Genomic DNA, 26,534 nt, shown 5'->3' with positions numbered 1-26,534 from the left:
CCTGCTCTCCACTCTGCCTGTACCACCCACCCCGATGCTCACAGACCACAGAGAGCCTGAGAAAGGAGCTTGTTTAATGTCACTCTTTGAAAATACAGGGAGGACGACAGGCCCCTATCATCGTCATCACCGTAATTGGTAACCATTCTCCTAGGAGGTGACAAGGGCTGACACCACTGCCCATTTTTACGTGTTGGAAAAGGCCCTACATCATATCTCAACCTTTTACAAAGTATACTAACCCAGCAATGCTTTAAGTAACTATATTTGTTTAGATTAATGGCATAACCCTATGAGGTAGACGAAGTGGGGATTGTTATCACTATCTCAGGGTGTAAAAGGGAGGCCCAGAATGATCCGTTGACCTGCCTGGGGGCACACAGCCATCAGTGAAGTGGCATCTGGTTTCCCTCACCTGGTCCCAGTGCCCACCACAGAGAAGGGTCCCAGAAAGCCAGGCCCTGGGACTTCATGCCGAGAAGGCTGGCAGCCAGTCACCAGGGAGACAGGTGGGACAACTAATCTTGAGCGGTAAGCAAATGTGCTGTCCCCGAACAGGGATCAAAGGTGGGAAAAGTCAGTGCTAACAGTGGACAGTTGGTAGCTGACAGTGGAGCATGGCCAGGTGACGGTGTGCCCAGGGCTCTCCCTGAATCAGGGAGTGTGACCATGACCCTGAATGGCGTCAGGCTCACATTTTACAGGCCTGGAGAGTCTTAAGTACTGTGATGAAAGTCATGCAGGTAGGAGGGAGTGGCTTTGGAATTGGAATCCAGTTGTACTTTTATTACAGAGACCACACTTTAATGGCCAAAGAAGTAAATAATGCCAGTCAATAAGGAGACAACCTGCTATTAATCAAAGGCATGCTAATTGCTACACATGGTGTGTTAGTCTGGGTCCTCCAAGAGGCCAAGGTCAAGGTGAGATAAAAGCTCAAGATGGTTTAGTACTGGGAGTCCTGGCCTCAGCATCAGAGAGCAGAAAGAAACAAAAGGCACCCAAATTGGCAAAGAAGAAATCACTCTGTCTGTCTTAGCAGCCCACATGATTCTCTATGTAGAAAACCTGAAAGCCTCCAGCAAAAAATTGCTAGAACTGCTACAGGAGTTCAGCAAAGTCATGGGATATAGAATCGGTGCACACAAGTCAGCTGCATTTCTATATACTCACAATGAAGCAGAAGAAACAGAAATCAGGGAATCGACCCCATTTACAACTACATCAAAAACCATAAGATAAAAAAAAAAAAAAAAAAAAAACATAAGATACCTAGGAATAAACCTAACCAAAGAGGTAAAGGGTCTATACTCTGAAAACTATAGAACACTCACGAAAGAAATGGAGGGAGACACAAAGAAGTAGAAAAACATTCCATGCTCATGGACTGGAAGAACAAACGTTAAAATGTCTGTGCTACCCAAAGCAATCTACATGTACAATGCAATCCCTACCAAAATACTATTGAAATTTTTCACAGAGCTGGAACAGACAATCCTACAATGTGTATGGAATCAGAAAGACCCCAAAGAGTGAAAGTGATGTTGAAAAAGAAACCAAAGTTGGCGGCATCACAGTTCTGGACTTCAAGCTCTATCACAAAGTTGTCATCATCAAGACAGTATGACACTGGCACAAAAATAGACACAAATATCAGTGGAACAGAATAGAGAGCCCAGAAATGGACCCTCAAGTCTGTGGTCAACTCATCTTCAACAAAGCAGGGAAGAATGTCCAATGGAAAAAAGACAGTGTTTTCAACAAATGGTGTTGGGAAAATTGGAGAGCCACATGCAAAAGAATGAAACTGGACCATTTCCTTACACCACCCACAAAAATAACTCAAAATGGATGAAGGACCTCAATGTGAGACAGGAATCCATCAAAATTCAAGAGCAGAACACAGGCAGCAACCTCTTCGACCTCAGCCACAGTAACTTCTTGCTAGACATGTCTCCAAAGGCAAGAGAAACAAAGGCAAAACTGAACTATTGGGACTTCATCAAGATAAAAACCTTCTGCACAGCAAAGGAAATAGTCAGCAAGACTAGAAGGCAGCCTACAGAATAGCAGAAGATATTTGCAAATGTCTTATCAGAAAAAGGGCTAATATCCAAAATCTAAAAAGAACTTATCAAACTCAACATTCAAAAAAAAAAATCCAGTCCAGAAATGGCCAGCAGACTTCCCCAGACAATTCTCCAAAGAAGACATGCAAATGGCCAACAGACACATGAAAAAAACCATGTGCTCAACATCACAGTATCAGGGAAATACAGATCAAAACCACAGTGAGATACCACCTCACACCAGTTAGAATGGCTAAAATTAACAAGTCAGGAAACGACAGATGCTGGCAAGGATGTGGAGAAAGGGGAACCCTCCTACACTGTTGGTGAGAATGCAAGCTGGTGCAGCCACTCTGGAAAACAGCATGGAGGTTCCTCAAAAAGTCAAAAACAGAGCTACCCTATGACCCAGCAATTGCACTACTAGGTATTTATCCAAAAGATACAAACATAATGATCCAAAGGGGCACGTGCCCCCCAGTGTTTATAGCAGCAATGTCCACAATAGCCAAACTATGGAAAGAGCCCAGATGTCCATGGAGAGATGGATGGATAAAGAAGATGTGGTATATATATTCAATGGAATACTATGCAGCCATCAAAGGAAATGAAACCTTGCCATTTGCAACATTATGGATGGAACTAGAGGATATTAGGCTAAGCAAAATAAGTCACAGAAAGACAAATACCACATGATTTCACTCATATGTGGAATTTAAGAAACAAAACAGGTGAACATAGGGGAAAGGAAGGAAAAATAAAATAAGATGAAATCAGAGAGGGAGACAAACCATGAGAGACTCTTAATCATAGGAAACAAACTGAGGGTTGCTGCGGGGGGTAGGGGGCTGGGTAACTGGGTGATGGGCATTAAGGAAGGCACGTGATGGAATGAGCCCTGGGTGTTCTTTGCAACTGACAAATCACTAAACTCTACTTCTGAAACTAATAATAATACATTATATGGTAATTAAATTGAATTTAAATAAAAAATTTTTTTAAATCTCAGTATGTTTGATAGGGAAACATTTATGAGAGAAAATGAGTTGGGAGCCCCATCAGGCTGGGAGGGGCAAGGTCAGTCTGATGGAGGTCCGACCCCCAATCCAGGGGATCAGGGAGTGTCTGGGACTGTGGTGTGATTCTAAGGGAGCCTGGTCAGGCCACGGGGCCTCCCGGACCAGTCACCCATCAGAGGAGCTTGCCTTGATGTTCCTGCTTGGTCCCTGGAGGGAGCAGCTGAGAGGCCCTGGGTCAAGCCCACCCCTGCCAGTAGACCTGAGAGACAGATTCTCACGGCCCAATACACCATGACATGGACCTTGCATTTTCTCATTTTATACTAAAAAACAACAATGAAAGAAAAATTTGGGAGCTAGTTACTATAAATGACCCCATTTTACAAATGAGAAAACCAAGTCCTGGGTTCCCGGGCGCTAATGAAGCTCGTCTGAGCTCACACAGCTGGAAATGGCCAAGTGGGAAAGGGAAGGAAGTTACGCCATCCAACAGCTCTGCGGGGGCGCAGTCAGCTCCGTGGCTCCCTGCTTCCGACCTCAGGGCCACTAGCTGGCTGCCCACAGTCACGGGAGAAGGAGGCAGGGGCTACGGTGAGAACCCAGCCCCGCTGACCTCCAAGGCCTGGGTCTTGCCATCATGCCAGTGTCTTGCCAAGGTTCTGTCCACTTGTACTTTCTTTGTCTCACCCCCTGGAAACTGGCTTTTGTGTCCATGACAGAAACTGTGCCAGTTGGAGCCAGAGGGGCGTGTGAAGGTGGATCTTGTGCTGCGGGTGGCTGAAACCCTCCTGGCGTGCTGCCATGAGGACCAGAAGCCCCCAATCCTGGCCCAGCTGAAGGATATCAAAGCCCAGTGGGAGGAGACGGTCACCTACATGATTCACTGTCACAGGTAGGGTGGCTGGGGACCCTGCTGGGGACCCTCCTTGTCCACTACTGCACTGTCCTGGGGTCCTCTGCCCAGGGGACATTTCTCCAGTCCTGGGATTGCTGGGAACAGGGCGTTCTCTGGGGATTTTGGCCAGCGCTGCCTACCTCTTTCTAATTATAATCAAGCTTAATGATGATAATAGACAGCGGAGCCGGTCGTGTTTCGCCAACAGTTAGTTCTTAGCAGACTTGCCGAGTGTTCATCCTTTAGCAGAATGGCAGAGTAAAAATTAACTTGATAGCAATTTAGCCTAGATTGTCCGCCTAGACCTGGGAGCCAATGAGGGATGAGGGATTAGACAGACCTGAGATTGCCCCTTGTTCTGCTGGTGACTTGCTGTGTGGTCTTGGGAAAGTTACTTGACCTCTCTGAGTGCCAGGCTCCTCCCCGGGATAAGGGTGTAATCAAGTGATCCTTGAAGGTGGTTGAGAAGAGGGAAAAGGGTAACAAAGGTCAAGGGCAAGGCACAGTAGGCCCCCGGTACATGGGAGCTAACAGCATCCGCTCCATCTTTATGAAACCAGACGTGAGTGGCTGGGGTGACTTGGCCCAGTGCTGTCGGCTTTGCAAGCCCCTTCACTTAGAATTCCAAAGTAGTTCGATGTTGGATAGATGCTGGATAGATGAGACCATATCCATGTTACAGATGGGGAAACTAAGGCGGGTGAGGAGTCAGGGAGATGCAGCCAGTTCGTGGCCCCTCTGAACCCACATGCAGGCCCCCAGTGCGCTGCCTCCCCAGAGCCGGGTACAAGCCCCCAGATACTCCCGCACTCTGGACGGTATTGGATATGGCAGTTCACAGCCTCACGCCGCTCTGTCCGCAGCCGCATCGAGTGGGTGTGGCTCCACTGGAGCGAGTACCTGCTGGCTCGAGATGAGTTCTACCGCTGGTTCCAGAAGATGACAGTGGCGCTGGAGGCCCCCGCAGAGCTGCAGGTGGGCCTGAAGGAGAAGCAGTGGCAGCTGAGCCATGCCCAGGTGCTGCTGCACAACGTGGGCAACCAGGCCGTGCTCCTGGACCGGCTGCTGGAGGAGGCGGGCTCCCTGTTCAGCAGAATCGGGGACCCCAGCGTGGACGAAGATGCCCAGAAGAGGATGAAGGCCGAGTACAGTGCGGTGAAGGCCAAAGCCCAGGTGTGTGAGGTGTGGCGGGCTCCAGCTTCGCCCCTGTGTCATTCACCCCTGCCCTTTACCCACACAGCTAAGCACTCGCTCCCTGCACGTCCAATCCTGGACGTCCCCTCATGTACTCACTGCGGTGCAGCCCCCCAACACCCACTCATCTGCTGGCCCCGCCCTGCAGCGACCCGCCCCTGCTCCTACCCACTCCCTGTCTGTCCTTTCCCTCACTAAACTACCTGATCTGCTGTTGACTCTCCTGCCCCCCACCCGCCTGTGCACGGACTGATCGCCAGTGATGCTGCCCTCTGCCCACCTTCTCTCCTTTCCCCCATCCCCCCTCCCTTCTGCCACCCTCCAGCCCTCCCTCCTCTGCTCTCCTGACCTTCCCTCTCAATCCTTCTGCCCATTCTTTGTCCCCATCCCCACACATCGTTATATCCTTGCCCTCTTTTTAGTACAGATTTGATTGATTGATTGATTGATTGAGAGCACGCAAGCATGCTCTTGGGGCAGAGGGAGAGAAAGAGAATGTCAAGCAGACACCCCACCGAGCAGGGTCCAATGGGCCCATATATTCTTGATTTTTATTTTATTTATTTATTTATTTATTTATTTATTTTATTCTTAATTTTTAACCAGTTCATTGAATTACCAATTTCAATTAGTATTTTTAAAAGAAATTGTAATTTTGTTTTATGATCTCCACTGTTCTTTCTGTCATTGTGTAAATGTTGCCCTCCTTCCGGATCCGGGCTCTATCTGTCAGCGTTCTCAGTACATACAGTTTGCAGTCACCATCACGCTGTTCAGGTAGCTGAGGTTCCAGAGCCTGACGCTGCTGTCCATTGGGTCTCCTGAGAGGGCAGATCATTTCCTTGGGGACTTCGTAGTTTTGAGCTGTGAGCTCGCCCCAAGCGGGACTCTGTCTGCAGAACCCCCGTGGCTGGGGCCTGACCCCTAAGTGGCCTGTGTTTGCCTCAGCCAGGCTCCCCCGGGAATTCACCTGCGTGATTCCTCTGTTCATGTCAGTGTGTTCGCTGGGGAGTTCCTGTTTCCAAACTTGAACCCCAAGCCAAAATTATGCGAGAGGCTCCTGGCTCCATACTCTGAAAGGTGATTGTTTTTTGTTTGTTTGTTTTATATTTGTTTGGTTTTATTTTTATCCCAGAGCCCAAGAGGAAACCCAGACTTCTTTCTTGTATTTTGCGTATGGGGAGATTTTTCTGGTTCACCCTTAAGGGTTCTGACATTTGGCATTTGCCTCCGCTTCCTCTGGGCCCAAAAGTCCTACTTCCTCTTCCAGCCTTTGCACTAACCTCAAGCATACCCGTGGGTTTAGCAATCTACAGTCTTTGCTTGGGGTCCACGTGATGTCTCCTCCCTTGGTGTGTGCACACACAGGCCTGCGTTTAAACAACGCTTTGTTAAATTGTATGTGGCGTTTGGGGCTGTCGGTCCTGGGGAGGTATTCAGGTTTTCTAGCCTGCCATATTGCTGGGTTCCTTCTGATCACAATTTAAGGACAGCAGTCCTATAACGGACAGGAATCCTGGAAAACCGTAGCAAGAACAGAACTCCCGTCCCCGAATACTTGGGAAGGAACCTGGGTTCCCTCCAGGCTCTGCTGCTTCCCAGCTGCGTGGCTTGGGGCAGCTCACCCTACAAGCAGCCGGGCTGAGGACTGAAGGAGTTACAGGTGAGCCCTTTGCAAACCGGCAGGCGTCCTCCCAGCAGGAAGGACACCTCTGCTCTGCTTGCAATAGCAGTGAGAGTAAATAGGGACCACGACCACTACCACAATGCAGCCTGGGACACAGCGGGTGCCAGGAGCTGTTTACAGAGTGAATGAGAGCCCTGCCCTTCAGCCTAGATGCACACAATTCCCAAGGCCCCGGAGGGAAGGGACAGGAGGTGGTGGGGCAGCTGTGCCGGGGACAGAATGGACGGGCGGGCCAGGCAGGCAGGGAGCCTGGTTCTCATATGTGAGGCCAGTTGGCCCTCCCCAAGTCCCGAGCAGCAAGGGCAGTGACTCTCCAGGTCTGCCCCTGGGGCCCCGGCAGAGAAGGCACCAGCCCCTGGGGCCTCCTGGTTGTGACTTTACAGGAAACAGGTGCTGCTGTCAATCAGCAGACAGCCTCCGCAGCAGGCAGAGGACAGGAAATGGAACGTCGTTAGGCGTGGGGGGGGGGTGTGTTTTGTGTGTGTATGCATGTGTGCGTGTGTGTGGAGGGGGTGTGCCAGGGACCCTGGGTGAGTACCAGTCCACGTGTGGAAATGATCACCTCAGAGATCCTCATGGTCACTCCGGGGGCCCTCCCCCTCACTGGATCCGAAAGATCATAGAAAGCACGATTCTTCTTGGCGATGTCTGTCTTTTCTAAGTCTCTTCATGTCTTTGGCCTCACCAGGTCCTTCCAGCCTTCTCTGTTGTAGATAGAGCAGGTTTGCCTAGGCCTGTTGTGCAGACTTCAAAACAAAACAAAAAAACACCCATGTGGCAGTCCCCACTGTCCCTCTAGAAAGACCCAGAAGGTTCTAGGTGACGCTCCAGCTAGGCTCTACTCCCAGCGGTGCCTCGGGTCCTCGCCCTGCACCCTTCAGGGTCACGCGGAGAAAGTGGCAGGCAACAGCGAGTGGGAGATCTGGAGCCCCTGAGGAGGGAGCACTGTGCTTCCCGTGGTGTCTGGGAGGCAGAGAGAAGCTATCAAGGTCTGTCGAGCAGAAGCTTGGGGGCTCCCATGTTTGCAGGGTGACTTGGTCCTTCGTGGAGAAGTGAATTCAGCTTGGCTTCCGGCTGCTGGCTGAAGCTCGCAGATGCTGGGTTTTCGCTTCCCGGCCACCAGAGCCTTGGGAGCTCTGTTCCCACTCACGGGGAGCCCTGTCAGCCCATGGTCATGGGCGGGAGCAGCTGCCTGTCTCCCCCAGAGCGGGCCGCAGCGGACCAGAGGTGCTGGCTGGGGAGGGCCAGGGCGGGCTCCTCGAGCCGTCCAAAGTTCTCTGCAGACTTGCGTGAGTGCATTTGCCCCGGGGCAGGAGCCGTAGCTTCTTCCAGATTCCAGAGGGGCCCTGACCTCCCGAACACTGAGAATTTTTTTTTTAAAGATTTTATTTATTTATTTGCCATAGAGAGACACAACGAGAGAGGGAACACAAGCAGGGGGAGTGGGAGAGGGAGAAGCAGGCTCCCCACTGAGCAGAGAGCCTGATGTGCAACTTGATCCCAGGACCCCGGATCATGATCTGAGCTGAAGACAGATGCTTAATGACTAAGCCACTCAGGCACCCCAAGACTCAGAATTTAGTGAGCAAATCCAACTTTGGTGCTGTCCTTAGAGATTTAACTTCCAAGCCCAAGGTCCTCATTAGTGAAATGAGACAGAGCCCCCGCCACACAGACACCAACCCCCAGGGCACACCCCAGCCTTGCAGCCCTAGACCACAGGAACATTCTGGAACTCTGTGCTAAGCAAGGCGGGCAACACTCCATGTCCTGGGGCCCCTGAGGATCCACTGTGGTCCAGATGCCTCCTGTGCACCTACCGTGGATGTTGGAAAAAGGCTTCTCCTTGCATGAAAGGATCTCCCAAGGCAGATAAGAAAGCCGTCCTGAGGCGGGCCGCTGAAACGCTCCTAACCCAGGGACAGGACGAGGCCGGGTCAGAATGCCCAGGGCTCCAGGCCTGTGCTCAGGGTGGGCCTCCGCGGCATCGTCCTCGTCCGCTCGGGCTGCCGTCACACAACACCACGGCACAGATGTATTTCTCACAGTTTTGTAGGCTGTGAAGTCCAGCATCGAGGCACTGGCAGGTTTGGCTCCTGGTAAGGGGCCTTTCCTTGGCCTGTCGATGGCTGCCTTCTTGCTCTCATGGCAGAGAGGGGGACAGTAAGCTCTCTGCTGTCCCTTCTTCTAAGGGCACCCATCCTGGAGGCCCCATCCTCATGGCCTCAAGTGACCCTGATCTCAACGGCCCCGCCCCCAAATACCAACATGTTCAGGGATTCGGCTGCAACCCGTGAATCGGGGGTCACGGCCCCAGCTGTAGCAGACATTCTGGCATTAACACCTGCCTTTCCATTGGACAGCGAAGAGTCCATTTCGACTTTTCTCAAGCTAGTCAGCCGCCGGTTGCTTTCACCCTCTGAAAACCCGTGTTTGACTTCCGATGCGTTCACTAGCAAAGCCGCCGGTGTTGAGGAGGACAGGAGGACAGAGGCCCCGTGGGGGCCACTCTGGGCTGTGGCCTTTGCGGCCACCCCTGGAGGGAGACCCTGGGACTCCATTCACTGGCCAAGCCCTGAGGTGAGCAGTGTGGCGCACTGCCAACCCCAGCCCTCGGGAGTCAAGAGGAGAGCAGGCTGGTTGCCAGCGGGGTCCTGCTAGTTTACTACGAGGTGTTTTTTTTAAACCACCCATTCTGTTTTGTGAAAGGGCCAAGCACCCAGCAGCGTCCTCCTCCCCCGGCTTCCCCAGGCGGCTCTCGAAGGGGGCGTGTCCGTCTGGCATCTGGGCCGTGAATCAGAGCCGTTGGCACAGACCTACAGACATCAGTCCACGCTGCCCTTGTTAATTGGTTGGGTTTTGACATTCTTGACAGCTCCGTCCGCCACAGATGGTTTAATTGTTTGGTCTGATGCAGGAAGGCTAGGGAGGCCCCCATTTGTCACCCCTGTCATCCAGCAACGGTGCCTGCCCGGCCGTGGCTGAATTGTGCCCTGTGACCGTTCTGCCTGGCACAGAGCAAGTCTGGACGCCTGCCCTTCTCGACCGCGCTGGGCTCTGAGCACCTGCTCAGTATCACGGAGACTTTTATTGACTCTGCCTTCCCCAAGCGTTGGCCAGCACCTCATTGCTCACCCACAGGGCGGCCGGCCAGCACGTTCGGGGGAAGGGGGGGGACACTTGTCACTGTCAGCATCAACCTGCATTGATTCTCTGTTTGTTATTCCTGACCCAGTTTCAGAAGTGAGGCTTTCCTGCAGACGGGGTAGCTCTTAGAGGGTTTTGATGGAGGCACACGATCCCGCGGGAAGAGGGAGCCAGCAGCGGAGGTGTGGAGCGGGTCATGGGCTCTTGGTCCACATTTGGAATTCGGGCGCCCATTGGGCACTGCTGGTGGTGCACCAAGCCTCGGTCCGTTACTGGGAGGCTCCCGGCTCTTCACTGAGGGCCTTGGTCCCGTGCCTTGGTTTCCCCATCTCCAAAATGGGGATAGCTCCTCCTCCCTGTCCTGGTTGTCGCAAAGGTCTAAATGAATTGCTATTCCTATTCCCAGGTATGGTGAGGACTTTCTCAAAGGGCGGGGAAGTTTTTTGAATCCACGGGTCTGTCCACACTTGCCATTTGGGAACTTCTGACTTCGTTTCGGAGAAGGTCAGGGCCCTCCTGGACACTGCGTGCTCCCTGGCCAAGGAGGAGCTGAGGCCAGCAAACGAGGGCCTGTGGGCCCAGTCCGCTCCATCTCCTGATTTCTTACAGCCTGCGAGTTGAAAATGGCTTTTACCCGCTTAAAGGGAGGAAGACAAAAAACAGAATCTTTCAGGACATGTGAAAATGATACAAAATTCATATCCCAGCGTCCACATTTGAGTTTTATTGGAATACAAGCTTGCTGGACGGGTGTGTCTCTGGCGGCTTGTGAGCCACAGCCTGGCGCTTCCATAACTGCCCTACCAGATGCCACGGGGCAGACAGGCCAGAAAACATCCAGCTTCTAGTCTGCCCGCCTCCGGATTGCAGCCGGGATTTTGGAGTCAGGCACTGGCCGTTTAAATCTTGTCTAGAAGGCCCTTCTAGAGTTACGTGACCTCCCAGCATCAGCCTGGACGTCTGCAGAATGGGCGGGCTGCGCTCCGTTGGGAAGATAAGATGCCGTGTGTCCCGTTCCAGGCACTTAGCGGGCACTCATGAGAAGGAAGTCCCCTCTTTCGCTCTTCTTGGCTCTCCTTGAAAACATCCCTCTGCTGGCCATACTCTATGTTGATTTCTTCCTGCCGTTAGGGAAGTGTTCATTCTCAGAGCCACCCTGCACCGGGCCTGGAGAGGAAGTCAGCCCGGGGCAGCCTGGTGTGTAGGGAGCCCTTGGCTCGCCGAGAAGGTGACAAGGCCAGGAGGGAAGCACAGGACAGAGGGAAGGCCGCTCATTCAGCCTGGGGGTGGCCGGCCAAGGCAGAGAGGAGGTGGGGCCTGGAGGTCAGCGTATCCAGACGGAGCTGCTCTCTTGCCCACTCCCGCTCTGCTGGGTGTGACAAGAGCACAGGGGACAGCAAGTGACAGGAGTCAAAGGCTCATGGGCATTAGGGGCTGACTAGCCACCCAGTGTGGTTCTGGGGTTCTGTGAGCTCTGACCCATTTAATCCCACTGCACTCCAGTGAGGCAGGGACTGTTACTAACCACATGTATAGATAGGGAGACTGAGGCAGGAGGGAAGCCAGGGTTTAGGTCATGGGCAGGGGGCTCCTGAGCCCAGGGTGTTGACCTCAGAGCTACAGCCACATCGTGGGGTCCTGCCCTTGACCCGTAGGCTATGGCCATGAAATCTGGGCCTATGGGCAATGGGGAGCCATGGAAGGCTTTAGAGAAATGGGGCTGTGATCAGGGGTGTGTTTGAGAAACAGAGTCCCTGGGCCCACAGGTCTTACAGTGGGGACACTGCTATTTCCCAGATGATAGCCGCCCTCAGGACACCATCTTATTCCTGTGTGGTTAGAACAAGAGTGGGATTGTCTGCAAAGTGAGGTAACCGCAGCCCATGCCATGCCGGCAACATCATTGTACCCGGGAGGAAGTGGGGAGAGCCTCTGTTTATTAGCATGCCTGCAGACACCGCTGGCCCCGTCTTGCCTTCTGGGTTTGAACCTTGGCGCTTTCCTACCCAGGTGACTTGGGCATGCGCTTTCTGAGGCACCTCTCTGTGCCTCAGTTTCCCCATCTGTCCAACCAAGATAATAATAATAGTGTCAGCTGCTGGGGTGGTCAGGAGAGCTCAAGGAGATGATAATACCCATGAAAGTTCCTCAAGCAGTCCCGGCACCTCAGTGAGTGCTCCCGTGATGGTTTTGTGTAGTAAGAGTTGTTACAGCGTGCCTGTCTTGAGGGCCACCCCCAGGACATGGCAAGACAAAAAAGCCAGCTGTAGAGTTGACAGGCCCAGTGAGGACGCGCTTTGACCAAGAGTCTCTTCATTGCTAATAAGGTAGAGGAGAGCATCTGGGACCTCTTTGCCTTCAGCAGAAGGACAGAAGGTTGGCTGCATCTCACACCCCCTAAGCACACACACACACACACACACACACACACACACACACACACACACACACACAGAAGCAGGCAGGTAGGCCTTGAAGGCCATGGGCAGCCTGCCCAGGGGACCTCCGTAGGGTGTGACTCTCCTCCCCTCCCGCAGGACAGAGTGGATCTGCTGGAGCAGATGACCCGGGAGCATGAGCGTTTCCAGGCAGATGTGGACGAGTTCCAGCTGTGGCTGAAGGCGGTGATGGATAAGGTGAGCAGCTGTGTGGGACGCAGCTGCAAACTGTCCACCCAGCACCGGCTTTCCATACTGCAGGTAAACTGGGCTGTGTCTCCATCGGAGGGGCCATGGAGGAAATGCTCCAGTACGGGGGTTCTGTCTGGGTTGTCATGTCTTTAATAGGATGCCCTAGGGGCCACAGGAGATACAAAACTCAGGGCATGCAGACCCCCACATGGGGAGGAGCATGGAAGCTAGTGGAATATGTTTGGGAGCTCAGCTGCTTTCTGGAGATCTCTGAGCCAGCAGGGCATTTGGAAACCCGAGGCCAGGGCAGCGTGGTCTCTGGACCAGTGGGTCTCAAATAGGGGACATCCCAGCGATGTCTGGAGATGGTGCTTAGGGCTGGGGGTAGAGATGCTATTGGTCTGGAGGGTGGAGGCCAGAGATGTTGTGATACATCTTGTGGTACACACTGCAGCCCCCACAAGGGAGTGACCCCCCACAGGTGTCAGAATGCCATGGTAAGGAATCCTGGCATAGGCATCAGGCCTGTGGTGGTGAGAGACCTGGTCTGTTCTGGCCTTCCTGAATGGCCGTGACCTTGAATGAGCTTCTGACGTCTTCTGTAAATGGAGTGTTGGATCACCGTCAGAAATTCAAGGATCGCATAATAAGTTTTGCCACAGATATCCAGCACCTATACCATTTATTTCATATTTGTACTTAAGATGACTCAAAAAAAAAAAAAAACCACACACACACAATGAAAATGACTCCAAAAAAATGTTACATGACTAGTATGAGAATATTTGCCAGACCTTATTTATAATAGTCCCAAACTGAAAGCAACTCAGATTTTAGTCAGCAGAGTATTAGATGTTGTGGAACAGGATATATATATATCACAATTTAAAAAAAGAGGTACTCCTATATACAACATGGAAGAATCTAGAGGGTATTTTACTAAAAGAAGCCAGTTTCCAAAGCTGATATAGTCTGTGACTTCAGATATGTGAAGTTCTAGAAGCTCTGGGGATATTAGAAATTTTGGGAACAGTGTGGACCACATGGGCTTGAGTGTTTCTCAAAACCATCTGAACAGTCATGCTTAAGATCTGTATACTTGACCCCATGCAATGACACTTCGACAAAAAAAGTAACATATTTGGAAGACACTTTCAAACAAAAGAGATTGAAAGGTGTTTCTATAAATTTGTTTTTCGTTAAAAGTGAATGAACATTGTATTTGAAGGGAAAATGGAGGTCATTGTCGTGAATGGAAGGCCAGCACTCGCTCATAATTAGTAGATAACCACGCAAATGAATATAATGAAACCAAACAGGTCACTAGGCTCTGTTCGCCCTCCTACTTCTGAGGCTTCCTCTGTCCTCGTTAAAAACGATGATCAACAAACACCAGAGAGGGTTAAAGACAAACACCCAACAGAGATTTTCTCCTGGACTTAATCAAATGGGTATAAAAGGCAAGGGAAGGGAACCCTATCGTCGTGTTGCATGTCAACCCCATTAAGGCAGACAGTGCACTCCTTGGAAAGGCGCCCTGGACCCTAACCTGGGAGTTAACCTAACCAGGGATGGGCGTTTAACGTGACATTCCCAGGGGCTCTGGGAAATGTGGCAGATTCTCTCTCTCCCTGCTCACGTGTTTCTCCGCCCGACCCTGCCCGGCCCCCCCCAGGACATCGCTGATGAGTTTCCGAGGGCTGAGACGTCCTTGAGGCGGCTGGAGGAGCAGGCTGCGGGTGTCATCCAGAACACATCCCCTCTGGGTGCAGACAGGATCGCCGAGGAGCTGGAGGACATGCGCAGGGTTCTGGAGAAGCTGCGAGTCCTCTGTGGGGAGGAGGAGGGCCGGCTGCAAGGCCTGCTCAGGTCCATGGGAGCCTGTGAGCAGCAGCGGCGGCAGCTGGAGGCCGAGCTGGGAGAGTTCCGGAAGGACCTCCAGAGGCTGGCCGAGGAGGGCCTGGAGCCCACCACAAAGGCGGGAACCGAGGACGACCTGGTGGCCCGCTGGAGACGCTACTCGGTAAGCAGAATTTGGCGAAGATATGGACCCTCCGGGGGCTGTGTGTGCTCGGGGCATCACCTTGGGGCATCACCACGTGGAGCTCCCTTGCCTCATGGGGAGAATCAAGCTAAGCCTTAAGCACACTCACTCTGATTTCCTTGGGTCTTCGGGAACCTGGATTCCCTGGGTGTTAATACACAAGTTGGGTGTTCGTACCCATTTTCCAGATGAGGAAACTGAGGCCCAGAGAGATTTCACCTCTCCAGCCCGACCTCCCCAGGATCACACGACGACCCAGAGGTGGATTGGCTTTGAGTTTGCCATTCCTTTGCCCAGTGGTGGGATGTGGGATGGGCTTCCTGAGCCCAGAGCAGGGAGAGTTAGGTCAGAGGGAACGTGCTTCAGTGTAGAGATGCTAGGGTTCTGGGGAGACCCCACAGACAGTGCCCATCCCGGGAGGGTGGGCTGGCTTCCCACCCAGACAAGAGTATGCAGTCAGAGTGCATCCACCTTCCTCCTACCCGTGTGCGCACTCAGCGGGTCTGACTTCCGCCCAGAGAGATTTTTAAAGGATCCCCACCTCCCCCACTCCTGTCTTCACTTACTCACTCACCGGGTCAGCTCCGCGCTAGTGCTATGATAGGAAACATCTAACAGAAAAGCTGCCCACGTCCCACCTCCAGTCTGCATTGTCACTTGGTTTCTTTCTCTTCCTCTCGCCCATATTCAGACACATTTTTGTGTGGGTAGAAACAAGGCACATAGGCCGTAAGGCTCGCCGAGCCTCATAGCAGACCAGCTTCCACTGCGGCGACCAGCTCTGTCTGGAGGGAATGGCTTCCTCTTTAGGACCGTCTGCCTGGCACCGGTGGAGGTGGCGAGTGCAGGGGTCAAGGGCGTGGGCTTTCGGGTCAGACTGCTAGGGCACAGGTCCTGCCTTCTTTCCTTGCTAACCTCGTGGTCTTGGGAGAAGTGCTTTAACCTCAGTTGTATGCAGAACAGAAATGACCAGATGAAAACTTAAAAAGTGCTTAGCATTAACATGCCAAAGCCGGTGCTCAAGGAGGACTAGCTCGGGAGGAAAGCCCTAGAAAGCCCTGCCACTATCCCATCATGACAGCTCCTTGCCTGCGCCCGGCTGTGTGTCAGGAAGCCTGTCCCGAGGCAGGAGCCTGACCACCTCCCTACAAACTCTCTGTGCCACCTGGTTCCAATGTCTTCTCAATTACAATCAAGTTGTCAAGTTGTGATTCACCGAAATCAATGAAAAAAGGAAGTTTGGAATTTATGACTCAAGACTTCTGCTCTTGAGTGAGCACTCACACAGATATTGTTTGCACTTATCTGTGTTCTGTAGGAAGGAGCAGGCACACACACCTGACCTGCTCCAAGCCAGCCATCGGAGTCGGAGGCGGGGGGGGGGGGGGGGGGGGGGGGGGGGACACGGAACCCACCAGGTTTGGCTGGGAGCCGGCTTGGCCCCGAAGAGCACGTGAAAGGTAGAGGACGCTTGCCACACCTTGCACCAAGAAGGAAATGAGAAACAGGCAAACTTCAGAGAAGCAGGTGGTGTCAGGCCCCAGGTGAAAGGGCGATGTGCTCATCTTCAAACCGACGCGATATAGTCATTGCTTACCCAGCATGCTGAGTACTGGACAGACCTCTTCAGGGGGCACTGCCGTGATCCCCTTTTATAGATGGGGAAACTGAGGCATTCAGGAGTTGAAGTCTGGCCTGTGGTTATGCACTCTACAGGTGGAGGCAGGGATTTGAACTTGAACCTAGACAGTCGGAATCCAGAGCACATGCTTTTAACCCTCAACTCCCAGTTTTAGGAAATTAGCATAGTGAGAGACAAGGACCAGGAACGAGGACACTGGAGCTCAGACAGGCTGAGACCTCCTGGTCTCTCTGCTGGCAGTCCCAAGACCCGTCCCCACGGAGAACAGGGGCCGGGAGTGGTCTGTGGCATCCCCAGGAGGACCGGGCGGGACCATTCATCCACTTCAGGGAGACTTTTAGCGGCTGAGGTTGAAGTCAGAGCGGTTTTGTGTCTAACCCAGCCTTGACCACAGCTGCTTCACACGGCCCCCCTCGTGGGCATCCCAACAATCCAGCCACTAAAGATGCCCACCTCATGGGTGCAGAAAGGGCATGGCAGGGCTGGAAGAGCCCCCCCACCCCCTTATTTCACAAGGAGGGCAGCTCTGTCTAATGAGGAACATGGCTGAGCCAGACCAGCGTGTGGGCAGGCAGCCTTCCACCGTGGGTCCTTGCTGGTCTGTCCCTGGTCACTTGACGTTTCTGTGACCTGCTCGGCCCCACATTGACTCTTGACCGTCGTGGGGTCTGGATGGGCCTTTCTCCCAAGGCAGCCCACGGTTCTTTTTTTTTTTTTTTTTTTTAAAGATTTTATTTATTTATTTGACAGACAGAGATCATGAGTAGGCAGAGAGGCAGGCAGAGAGAGAGGAAGGGGAGCAGACTCCCTGCTGAGCAGAGAGCCCAATGCGGGGCTTGATTCCAGGACCCTAGGATCATGACCTGAGCCGAAGGCAGAGGCTTTAACCCACTGAGCCACCGAGGCGCCCCCTGCCCACAGTTCTGCTCCTCACCGCAGACCCCTGCCCGGCGTCGGCCAAGGCTCTTGTCCACAGGCTGGCCAGCCTTCCAGGGAGCTGATGTGCGGGGCTTCCTCGTGACTGGCTTGGAAACTACGAGTTCACACATACCAGTTGTGTCTTCCTCTTCTATGAAAACACGCACAGATTTCATTACATTTGCTTCATAACTGAATACAGACAAGAATAATTTGGAGCATGAGTAAGTCTGCCCAGGCAGATTCCACAGCCCGCTGCCTGCACAGCGTTCCCTCCTGCCCCTGGCTGCCGCCTCCCATCCCTCCTGCTGATCTTGCTCCCTTGAGCTCCCTGCGGGTCCCAGTTCCAGTTTACTTGTGGTTCACCCAAGACTGAGGCTGCCTGGAGCTGCTGCTGGTCTCTGTGAGTGAACAATCTGGACCAAGGCTCAGTCAGGCTTGCATGTGGGGCAGCTGGGGAGCGGCACGGCTAGGCTCCTGCCCTGTACCCAGTGCCTGGTCAAGGGGGTGGCCCCATTTTAGCAGTGAGGGAACAGCCCGAGGTTGCCCAGCTAGGAAGGGGCCGAGGGGGTTTCCCAGACAGCCTGTGCCATGCCAAAGCCCGAACTTTCCACTACCCCATCTCTCCTCCTACTGAGCACGGGCCCAGCAAGCATCAAGGTCAAGGTCAGTCTGCCAATAACGAACCAGATCCACAAAGCACCTCAGACTGTTGTTTTCCTCTAATGCTGCAGAGTCTCAGAGCCGGAGGGGCCCAGCTCCCACGTCAGGTCCATGGCTTACTGGCCCCACGACCAGCAGAAAACTCTTAGCCAGAGCTTCCCTTGGCTGTTTAGTGGGGATCCAGAGAATTACTTCCCAGGGCCTTTGCCCAGCTTCAGTGAATGGGACACCCAGAGCACTCGGCGGGTGCAGCGTTCCCAAGATATTCGTTATTGGTGTTATTAGGTGCGGGTCCTCATGACACTACTGAGGTCTGGGATGATAGAGACAAAAACCAGCTTGGTGAGAGCAAATGCCAAAATCAGGGCCCAGAGCGGAGAGCAAAGGCTGAGCTTCTGGAGACCCCAGTCCTTGCCCTGGGTGACGGGCTTCTCCCACCTGCCGCACTCTTCCCCCATTGCTGACTCTCCCGCGTCCCTCTGGTTTGGTCTGTGTGCCGCAGGCGACACGGATGGCCCTCGCGTCCGAAGAGCCCCGGGTGGCCCGGCTGCAGGCCCAGCTGAAGGAGCTCATCGCCCTCTCCTGTGAGCCACAGCCGCTTTCCGACAGCGTGGTCGCTGCCCTCCAGGAGTTCCAGAGGTATCCGCACCAAGGGAGGCGGGACTCAGGGTGTGCCTTGAACCCCACGTGCAAGGGGGGCTTCTGACTGCCTCGAAGGCCATCGCTGGGAAACCTGTTTGCTTTCTCTTACAATCTGGGAACTCTAACATAATTCTGGTGCCCCTCAATCCCAGGGATTTTGCTCCCAGAAGGACTGGACTTGGCTTTGTTCCAGGAGGCGTGGCTCATTCACCGATTTCCATACGGTCTCCGTGTAGCTTCGCCCTGGGGAGGCGTCCCCCAAGTCATGGCCCAAAGGGAGGGCTTTTGGGTAGACAAGCACCATCCCCCTGCCTGCAGACGGTGCTGACTCAGCATCTGAGCCTGTCTTCAGACCAGCCTCTACCTCCCCCTCGGTCCATGGGCTCAGGCCGAGCTGGGGCTCCAGGGTCCTGGCTCAGCAAAGACCAGCAGATCAGAGCACACTCCATGCTGGAGCCGAGCACAGTGCCAGTTTGCACCCTGTAGCTCTTTTCACTCCAGGAGCCTCAGAGCAGTTGTAAACACAGCACGCTGTCCACGTATCCACAGCACCTCTCCTCCCTCCACCTGACACACAGGTTCCTTCTGAATGAACTCGGGGGCTCCCCACTTGCTGTGCATCTGTACCTCAGAGCAGGGGCCCAGATCCCCTGCGGGAAGCTAAGGCCGTGGCAGGGCCATGAACTTCCTTTGCACGGCTAGCCGAGGGACTCCCCTCCAGCTTCTCCTGCTGAGGCTTTATGTGCTGGCTCTCTGTGATTGGATGTCGTAGTTGAGAGATTATTTCTAGAAATTATTAGGGCCCAGGATGATGGTCTCTCACTCAGGAAAGGATTTTGCTTTAGCTTCCTCAAGGTGCCTGGCGGTGGGCTGGACCAGGCCAGGGGCTCCATGGTTCCTCTTCAAGGCTTGAGTTCTCGGGTTGTGAGGCTGGGTTGCAGGTCTGTCTGAGAACTGGCTTCCTTCCAGCACACGTTAATCCAGCCGGTTAGACCCCCGAGGCCCCATAGCCACACCCAGAAGGCTGCGGGAACAGCGTGCGCTGGGCTCTGCAGGAGTCCCGGTAGAGGCCTCAGTTCTGGACTGACCCCACTCTCTCCTCTTTCCGTGTCTCCCCTCTGTGGCCCTTGCAGCCTGAAGGGGCAGAGCGCCAAACTTCACAATGCCACGGGGCTGGAGCTGTGGCAGCGTTTCCAGCGGCCCCTACAGGATCTGCAGCTGTGGAGGGCCCTGGCGCAGAGGCTCCTGGACATCACTGCCAGCCTGCCAGACCTGCCCTCCATTCACACCTTCCTGCCCCAGATCGAGGTAAGCACGTCCTGCCAGGAGGGCTGACCAGTGCAGGGGGGAGGAGGGAGGCCACGCCCGCTAGGCACGACACCACAGCCCTACTTCCAGTGAAAGGCGTGATCCTGGGTGCTCCAGAAATCTGGGCAAAGTTCATCATACCCCTGCCTGGCAAGTTCTAAGTAGACACAGGAAATGTCATCAGCAACCAAGGTCATCCTCAGTTCTTGGGTAGAAGGCAAAGTCTGGTAGCTAGTGTGACCATAGGACTTTACCAACCCTCCCACACCCCTTCCGTCCAGGATCCTCCTGCAGTCCTCTGGGGGAAGCATGAGCAATTTTGAGGGAGGGCATGTGAGGCCATTACCTTTACTGCGTGGTTTTCAGTTAGGAGGCATGTGACAAGTGACAGAAATTCTGACCAACGGTAGCTTAAAACCCAGAGACTTTCAGGTGGTTCAGGACTGGCTTGACAGATCAACAGTATCTTCTGGAACCCAGGCTCTTTCTAGCTTGAAGCTGTATCTCCCTTCATGGCCCCAAGATGGCTGCCACCACAGCAAGCTTGCATCTTCCCATGAACAACATCTTGTTCAGGAAGGAACAGTATGGGGGCAAAAAGGATTTCTCTATTCACCATTTTGAACAGGGAGGCAAACCATCCTTCCAGAAGCCCCAGGGGATTCCTTACAGCTCAGTTGCCAGGTCACATGACTTTCCCTCGGCCAATCACTGGTTGAGAACGATGGGTTTGCCAGGACTGGTTTATACCAAACAGATGGTTTGGTGTCAAACATGATTAAAGAAGACAATTGAGAGGAGACAAACCAACTTTGTTTAACACTTCATGAAGCGGACAGCCTCCTTTTGGAGAACTGCAAAATGGGGCAGACAGCAGGAAGGTTTAATAGGATAAAGAAAGAAGGACAAGGAAAAGACAGATAGAAAACCTCTGACTGGCTGACGGTTAGCCTTGTTTGTGTTGAGAAAACCGAGAGTTGGCTTGACATTTGGGGATTGCAGGCTAGATACACTGTGTTTCTGGTCAAGCTGAGCGTTTACGGGGAATCAGAACTTATCTGGAAGTTTCATTTTGTTGCTGTGGCATCCAGGGTAGAGGCAGACCCATCCTGACCCTAGAAACTCATTTCAGCACCCGTAACCGGGCACTTTGCCATCCGACACAGTGCTGGTTGTTGGGTGAGCAAGAAGGAGGGATGAGTGTTGGGCAAGCAGACCTCAGCGTTTCCCACAAACCCCCATCAACATGGCAGCTCGGATTAGCCCATCAATGCTGCCCGATGGTACCCAGTGGAGGTCTGAAGTCCATGAAATACTTTCAACCATTTTAGTCTATAAAATACTAGGTCCAGGGATTCTAAGACACACTGCGTGGGAGGACACGCAAAAGAATGTCAGATATAAGCCTTGCTTTATATTCATTTTCATTCTGGTTATGAAAGTCATGCCTGCTTGGAGATGTGAAGATTTGTGAAGAAGGAAGCAGAAAGCGTCCACAATCCCATGCACCCTAGGACCACTCTTAACATGTGGAGGGACACAACATCACATTTTCTATCCAACCTGGTATTTCTAGGGGCCCTTCAACACACATAAAATTCACTTGGGGGAGGCCTGAGGATCTTACATGTGTTGGAAAAATCAATTTTAGGTCAGACAATCCCAAATAATACACTTTATATCTGTTGAAAATCCATCTAGTCATTTCTGTGCAATATGGTCACCATTAGACAGAAGCCTTAAATAATTCATGACAATTTTTGTGTATTTGGGATCATGTTATATAGTTGTGTATTCTGATATTTGTAGTTGACCCATCTGAGCTTTTTTTGGGCATCATTTAAAATGGTTCGGGGAGACCCATGATAATTAGAGTGTCAAAACTTTAAAGAAAGAATCTTAAAAGCAGCAAGAGAAAAATAATGTGTTACGGATAAGGGAAACTTCATGAACTATAGGCAAATTTTTCAGCAGAAACTGGGCAGAGGGTCTGAATGGCATTTTTCCAAAGAAAACAACCAGATGGCCAACAGGCATATGAAAAGGTACTCAACATCGCTCATCATCTGGACAATGCATTTCACAACCACAGTGAGATAGCACCTGTCAGAATGGCTAGCATCAGATGGACAAGGGATAACAAGCATCAATGAGGATGTCAAGGAAAGGGAACCCTTGAGCACAGTCAGTGGGAGTACAAATTGGTGAAGCCATGGTGGAAAACAGTATGAAAGTTCCTCAAAAAATTAAAAATAGAACTACCCTATGATTCAGCAATACCCACTTCTGGGTACTTATCTAAAGAAAACAAAAATACTACTTTGAAAAGATATCTGCATCTCCCTGTTCATGACATCATTATTTACAATAGCCAAGGCCTGAAAACAACTGAAGGGTCCCCTGATGGGCGAATGGATGAAAGCAGATGTGATAGATAGGTCCGAGCATACATAATGGAATGCTACTCAGCCATAAAAAAGAATGAAATCTTGCCACTGAAAGTAACATGGATGGATCTTGGGACATTACATTAAATGAAACAAGTCAAGCCAAGAGAGACAAATACCACACGATCCCATCTCTATGTGGAATCTCAAAAAAAAAAAAAAAAAAAAAACTTGTAGATATAGAGAACAGAATGGTGGTGGCCAATGGGGTGGGGTGTTGGGAGTAGGCAAAATGGGTGAAGGGGGTCGAGGGGTACAAACTTGCAGTTACGGAATAAATAAGTCATGGGCTGTTAGGTCCAGCATGGTGACTATAGTCATTATTGTAGTGCATAGTGAAAGTTGCCAAAAGAGTAAATCTTAAAAGCTCTCATTGTCGGGGTGCCTGGGTGGCTCAGTGGGTTAAAGCCTCTGCCTTCTGCTCAGGTCATGATCCCAGAGTCCTGGGATCCAGTCCCCGCTTCAGGCTCTCTGCTCAGTAGGGAACCTGCTTCTCTTCCTCTCTCTGCCTGCCTCTCTGCCTACTGTGATCTCTGTCTGCCAAATAAATAAATAAGTAAATAAAATCTTTAAAAAAAAAAAAAAGCTCTCATTGTCATAAGGAAAAAATAATCCTAACTTTCTATGGTGACGGATGGTGCTAGATTTCGTGTGGTGATCATTTTCACAGTGTACACAAATACCGAATCCCTATATTGTGCATCTGAAATATGTTATAGGTCTATTATACTTCAACTGAACAAATTTTTTTTTAAAGATTTTATTTATTTATTTGACAGAGAGAGTGAGCAGAGGCAGATAGAGTGGCAGGCAGAGGCAGAGGGAGAAGCAGGCTCCCTGCTGAGCAAGGAGCCCGATGTGGGACTCGATCCCAGGAGGCTGGGATCACGACCTGAGCCGAAGGCAGCTGCTTAACCAGCTGAGCCACCCAGGCGTCCCAACTGAACAAATTTTAAGGAAAAAAGATAAAATGTTTCCAAAAAGTCATCACTTTAAATGGCTGCATGATATGCTTTTCCTTTCTTACAATATTTAGGTTGCTTCCAGTTTTCCTTCTCATCATTTGTATATGTTGAATATCCATGTACAGATTTTGGTCTCCATTTCCATCATTTTCCTCCTCATGTTGCTGTTGAGGGACCAGAACCAGAGAGAAGTTAGGGTGTTTGTTCAAGGTCAGGCAGAGACACTCAATTTCAAGGTCACTCGAGAGGCAGAGCTGAGGCTAGAATGGTGGATTCTAGCCTCTTCTGTTCTTATTCCTGCCGTTACATTGGGTCCTGGGAAGATGTTTGGGAAGCAAGCAGGACAATTAAATCATTATCCTTTGACTGTTAAGGAAACTGTGTCCCAGAGAGGGGACTCAAGGTCACACAGCAACAGTGTCAGGGCTGGCTTTGATTCAGTGACAGGTGCTTTTCCCACTGGAGCCCAGTTGTGTTTCCATCCTGTCCATCTCACTGGGGTAGAAAGCTAACCAGGACCTATGCCAGGCTAGAGGGAGAGGTACTATCTTTCTAGAATGTGACTCAGGACCGCCAGGCCAGGAGTTTCATAGAGCAGTGTATTGGAAAATTGGGCAGGACTGAGGTTTGTCCGTGTTTAAATGCTGTTTGCTGGATGCGATCATGTCTTGGATTACGCTCACCAGCCTTTCCCAGGAAGCATGGGTTTCATGGGCCAGGTTCAGGCTGCCAGCCCTATATTTCTTGGCTCAGCTCCTACACTGAGCCTGAGTAGTCTATGGACCCACAAAGTTCTTCCGGAACCAAGACACCAGGCCCCAACATTGGACATGGCTGAAATACTTTTTTCTGGGGGTAACTGTAACAAATCCCCAAACTTGGTGTATTAGAGCAGCAGAACCTCATTTTCTCATGGTTCTGGAGAAAGCAAGGCCACGATCAGGCTGTCCAGGGGGTCATGCTGTCTTTGAAGCCTCTAGGGGAGAAGACTTCCCTGATTCTTCTAGCACCTGGTGTTTGCTGGCGGTTGTTGGTGTCCGCTGGCCTATAGACCCATTCTTCCAATCTCGGCCTCTGGGGTCATGTGGACAGCTTCTCCCCTTCTCTTCCATCTGCACATGTGTATCTGGGTCCAGATTTCCCCTTTTAGTAATGCACAGGTCACCCTGAATGAGGGTCCCCCTAATGACCTCATTTCAACTTGGTTACCTCAGTAAAGACCCTATCTCCAAATAAAGCAACATTCGGAGGTAGTTGGGGATGGTGACTTGACCATGACTTCCTATCTTTCGGCGGGGGATGCAGCTCATCCCGGAAGAGCCGGTGTACTGACCCCAGTTGAGAAGGGCCGTGTGCTAGAGTGTGCCCGCTGTGGGCTGTGCACCGTGTTAAATGCTGGCTGGGTCTCCCCTCATGTCAGCCTCATCCAGCCCTGTGAGTTGGGTGTGACTATGCCTATTTTACAGATGAGGAAACTGAGTCTCGGAGCTACCCAAGGCCTCCCAGTTAGTACAGAATTCACACTCACAATGGCGACTCCTCAGCTTGAATTTGTGACCCCTGTGGTATGGTGTCCAGGTTTGCTGAAAAGGGAGTGCAGGTCACCCCCTCCCTAAAGAGGCTTGTCCTCTCTGTAGCCGATCACCAACCACAGGCCCTCGTAGGAAGGTTACACCAGTTCAGCTGTGTCGGCCGTGTTTATGCTGCCCTTCCTCCAGGGACCCTCTCTGCCCTCCCAGGGCTGTTGGAAAAACTGCCTCCTCTGGGAGCCTTCTTGGATTTCCCCAACTAGGAGTGTTCAGCTCTGCCTTGAACACCCAGAGGGCTCTGCTGAAACTTTGAGGGAAGTGATCACTTTCTGCCTTGGATTAGAGTTACCTACCTGGCTGGGCCGATCTTTGTTCTTCCTTCCCAGCTCCGTGAGTAGCTCAGTATCTCAGTACTATCACAGGAATAAAATGGAAGGACTGTGCCAGCTAATGACAAGACCCCTGAGGGCCCTCTGAGTCCCAAGAGGTGCTTACCCCAAATGGCAAATTAATCAGCGGGAACCTGAGGCTTGGCCCAGGGCTTTGGGTCAGGAGGAGGGAGCATAGACTGGGGGGGATGTGGTCAGGGCAGGCTTCCTGGAGGAGGTGGGGCCTGGGCTGTGCCGCGTCCGACTGCGGCTGCATGGGAGCCAGCTTCTCATCACATGAGTCTCCTTTAGGCCCTCCCTCACCTGGCGAGCTCCCCACACAGCGGAATTCCACACAGCAGTCACCTCCTCCAGGGGGCCTTCCTGAATTCCCACTGACCGCACTCCCCGAGGCCCCTAGACCTTCAGAATGTCCTAAACAGCGCCCAGGGGGTAGGCCCATTGCTGTCAGTGATGGTGGGGTGGGGGACGGTCATTGAGGAAAGGATCACTGGACTCTGGCGGGGGGGATGGCTGGAGAGGAGGTAGACTTCTTGTCCAGGTTTTGGTGATTAATGGAAGTGGGGGGGTGAGAGCGGATTGCGGTGACCCTGAAATGCAGGGCCTCCCCAACCTGTTCTGCCATCCCCTCTGCTCCCGGCATGAAAGGCGCACGTCCTGTGGGGTGGGGGGCAGCAGGACAGCCTCCCAGTGCGGACCTGCCCTGCCGGCCCCTGGGGTTACCAGACGCCTTGTCTGCCGCAGGCGGCGCTGGCCGAGAGCTCCCGCTTGAAGGAGCAGCTGACGGGGCTGCAGCTGAAGAAGGACTTGCTGAGGAGCATCTTCGGCCCGGACAGAGCCGCGGCCCTCCTGGAGCAGGTGGCGAGCTCTGTGCGGGACAGGGACCTGCTGCACAACAGCCTTCTGCAGAGGAAAAGCAAGCTGCAGGTGGGTGTCCCGGGCCACCCACTGGGCACCAGCCCATCTGGGGAGGGAGGGGGGTGGCCTGCCTTCCTGACTCAGCGGCACGACCGGCTGCCAGTGGCCTGCCCTCTCCCTTTGTCCCCATGGCCTCAGCTCCTCATCTGTACACCGGGTGTGATGAACGAGCGAGCCTTCTAACGGGTGTCCTGGGCACCTGCCATCCCCTCCTCTGCCCCCCAAACCCCTGTCTACACTGCTGTCACACACAACCAGCTTCCCCGGGGTTGGGGGGCAGGAGTGTCAAAGGAGATTTCTGTACTAGAGAGCGGAACAGCCGTCATGTGAGGACCCCCACGGTGATTCCAGGGAGGGCGTCCACCCCCGCAAGGGCTCCAGGAAGCCTTCCTGGAGGGGGTGATGCCTGAGTGGGTGTGAGGCGGCCA

General features: G+C 52.6%; 1 protein-coding gene across 1 annotated transcript in view; it reads left to right on the top strand.

Annotated features, from left to right (window-relative positions):
• Nucleotides 1-26,534, top strand: part of SYNE3 (spectrin repeat containing nuclear envelope family member 3) — an 86,364-nt gene that overhangs the window by 39,756 nt on the left and 20,074 nt on the right. Inside the window, exons 3-9 of the mRNA XM_047736453.1 lie at nucleotides 3,808-3,980; nucleotides 4,847-5,156; nucleotides 12,549-12,710; nucleotides 14,317-14,664; nucleotides 18,411-18,547; nucleotides 19,684-19,858; nucleotides 25,933-26,115. Of these exons, the coding sequence (XP_047592409.1) occupies nucleotides 3,808-3,980; nucleotides 4,847-5,156; nucleotides 12,549-12,710; nucleotides 14,317-14,664; nucleotides 18,411-18,547; nucleotides 19,684-19,858; nucleotides 25,933-26,115 (1,488 nt within the window). The remainder of the gene's footprint in view (nucleotides 1-3,807; nucleotides 3,981-4,846; nucleotides 5,157-12,548; nucleotides 12,711-14,316; nucleotides 14,665-18,410; nucleotides 18,548-19,683; nucleotides 19,859-25,932; nucleotides 26,116-26,534) is intronic.

The sequence above is a fragment of the Lutra lutra genome, chromosome 7 (assembly GCF_902655055.1).
Source record: "Lutra lutra chromosome 7, mLutLut1.2, whole genome shotgun sequence".
Lineage (NCBI taxonomy): Eukaryota > Metazoa > Chordata > Mammalia > Carnivora > Mustelidae > Lutra > Lutra lutra.
This window is presented reverse-complemented; position numbering and strand designations above follow the sequence as displayed.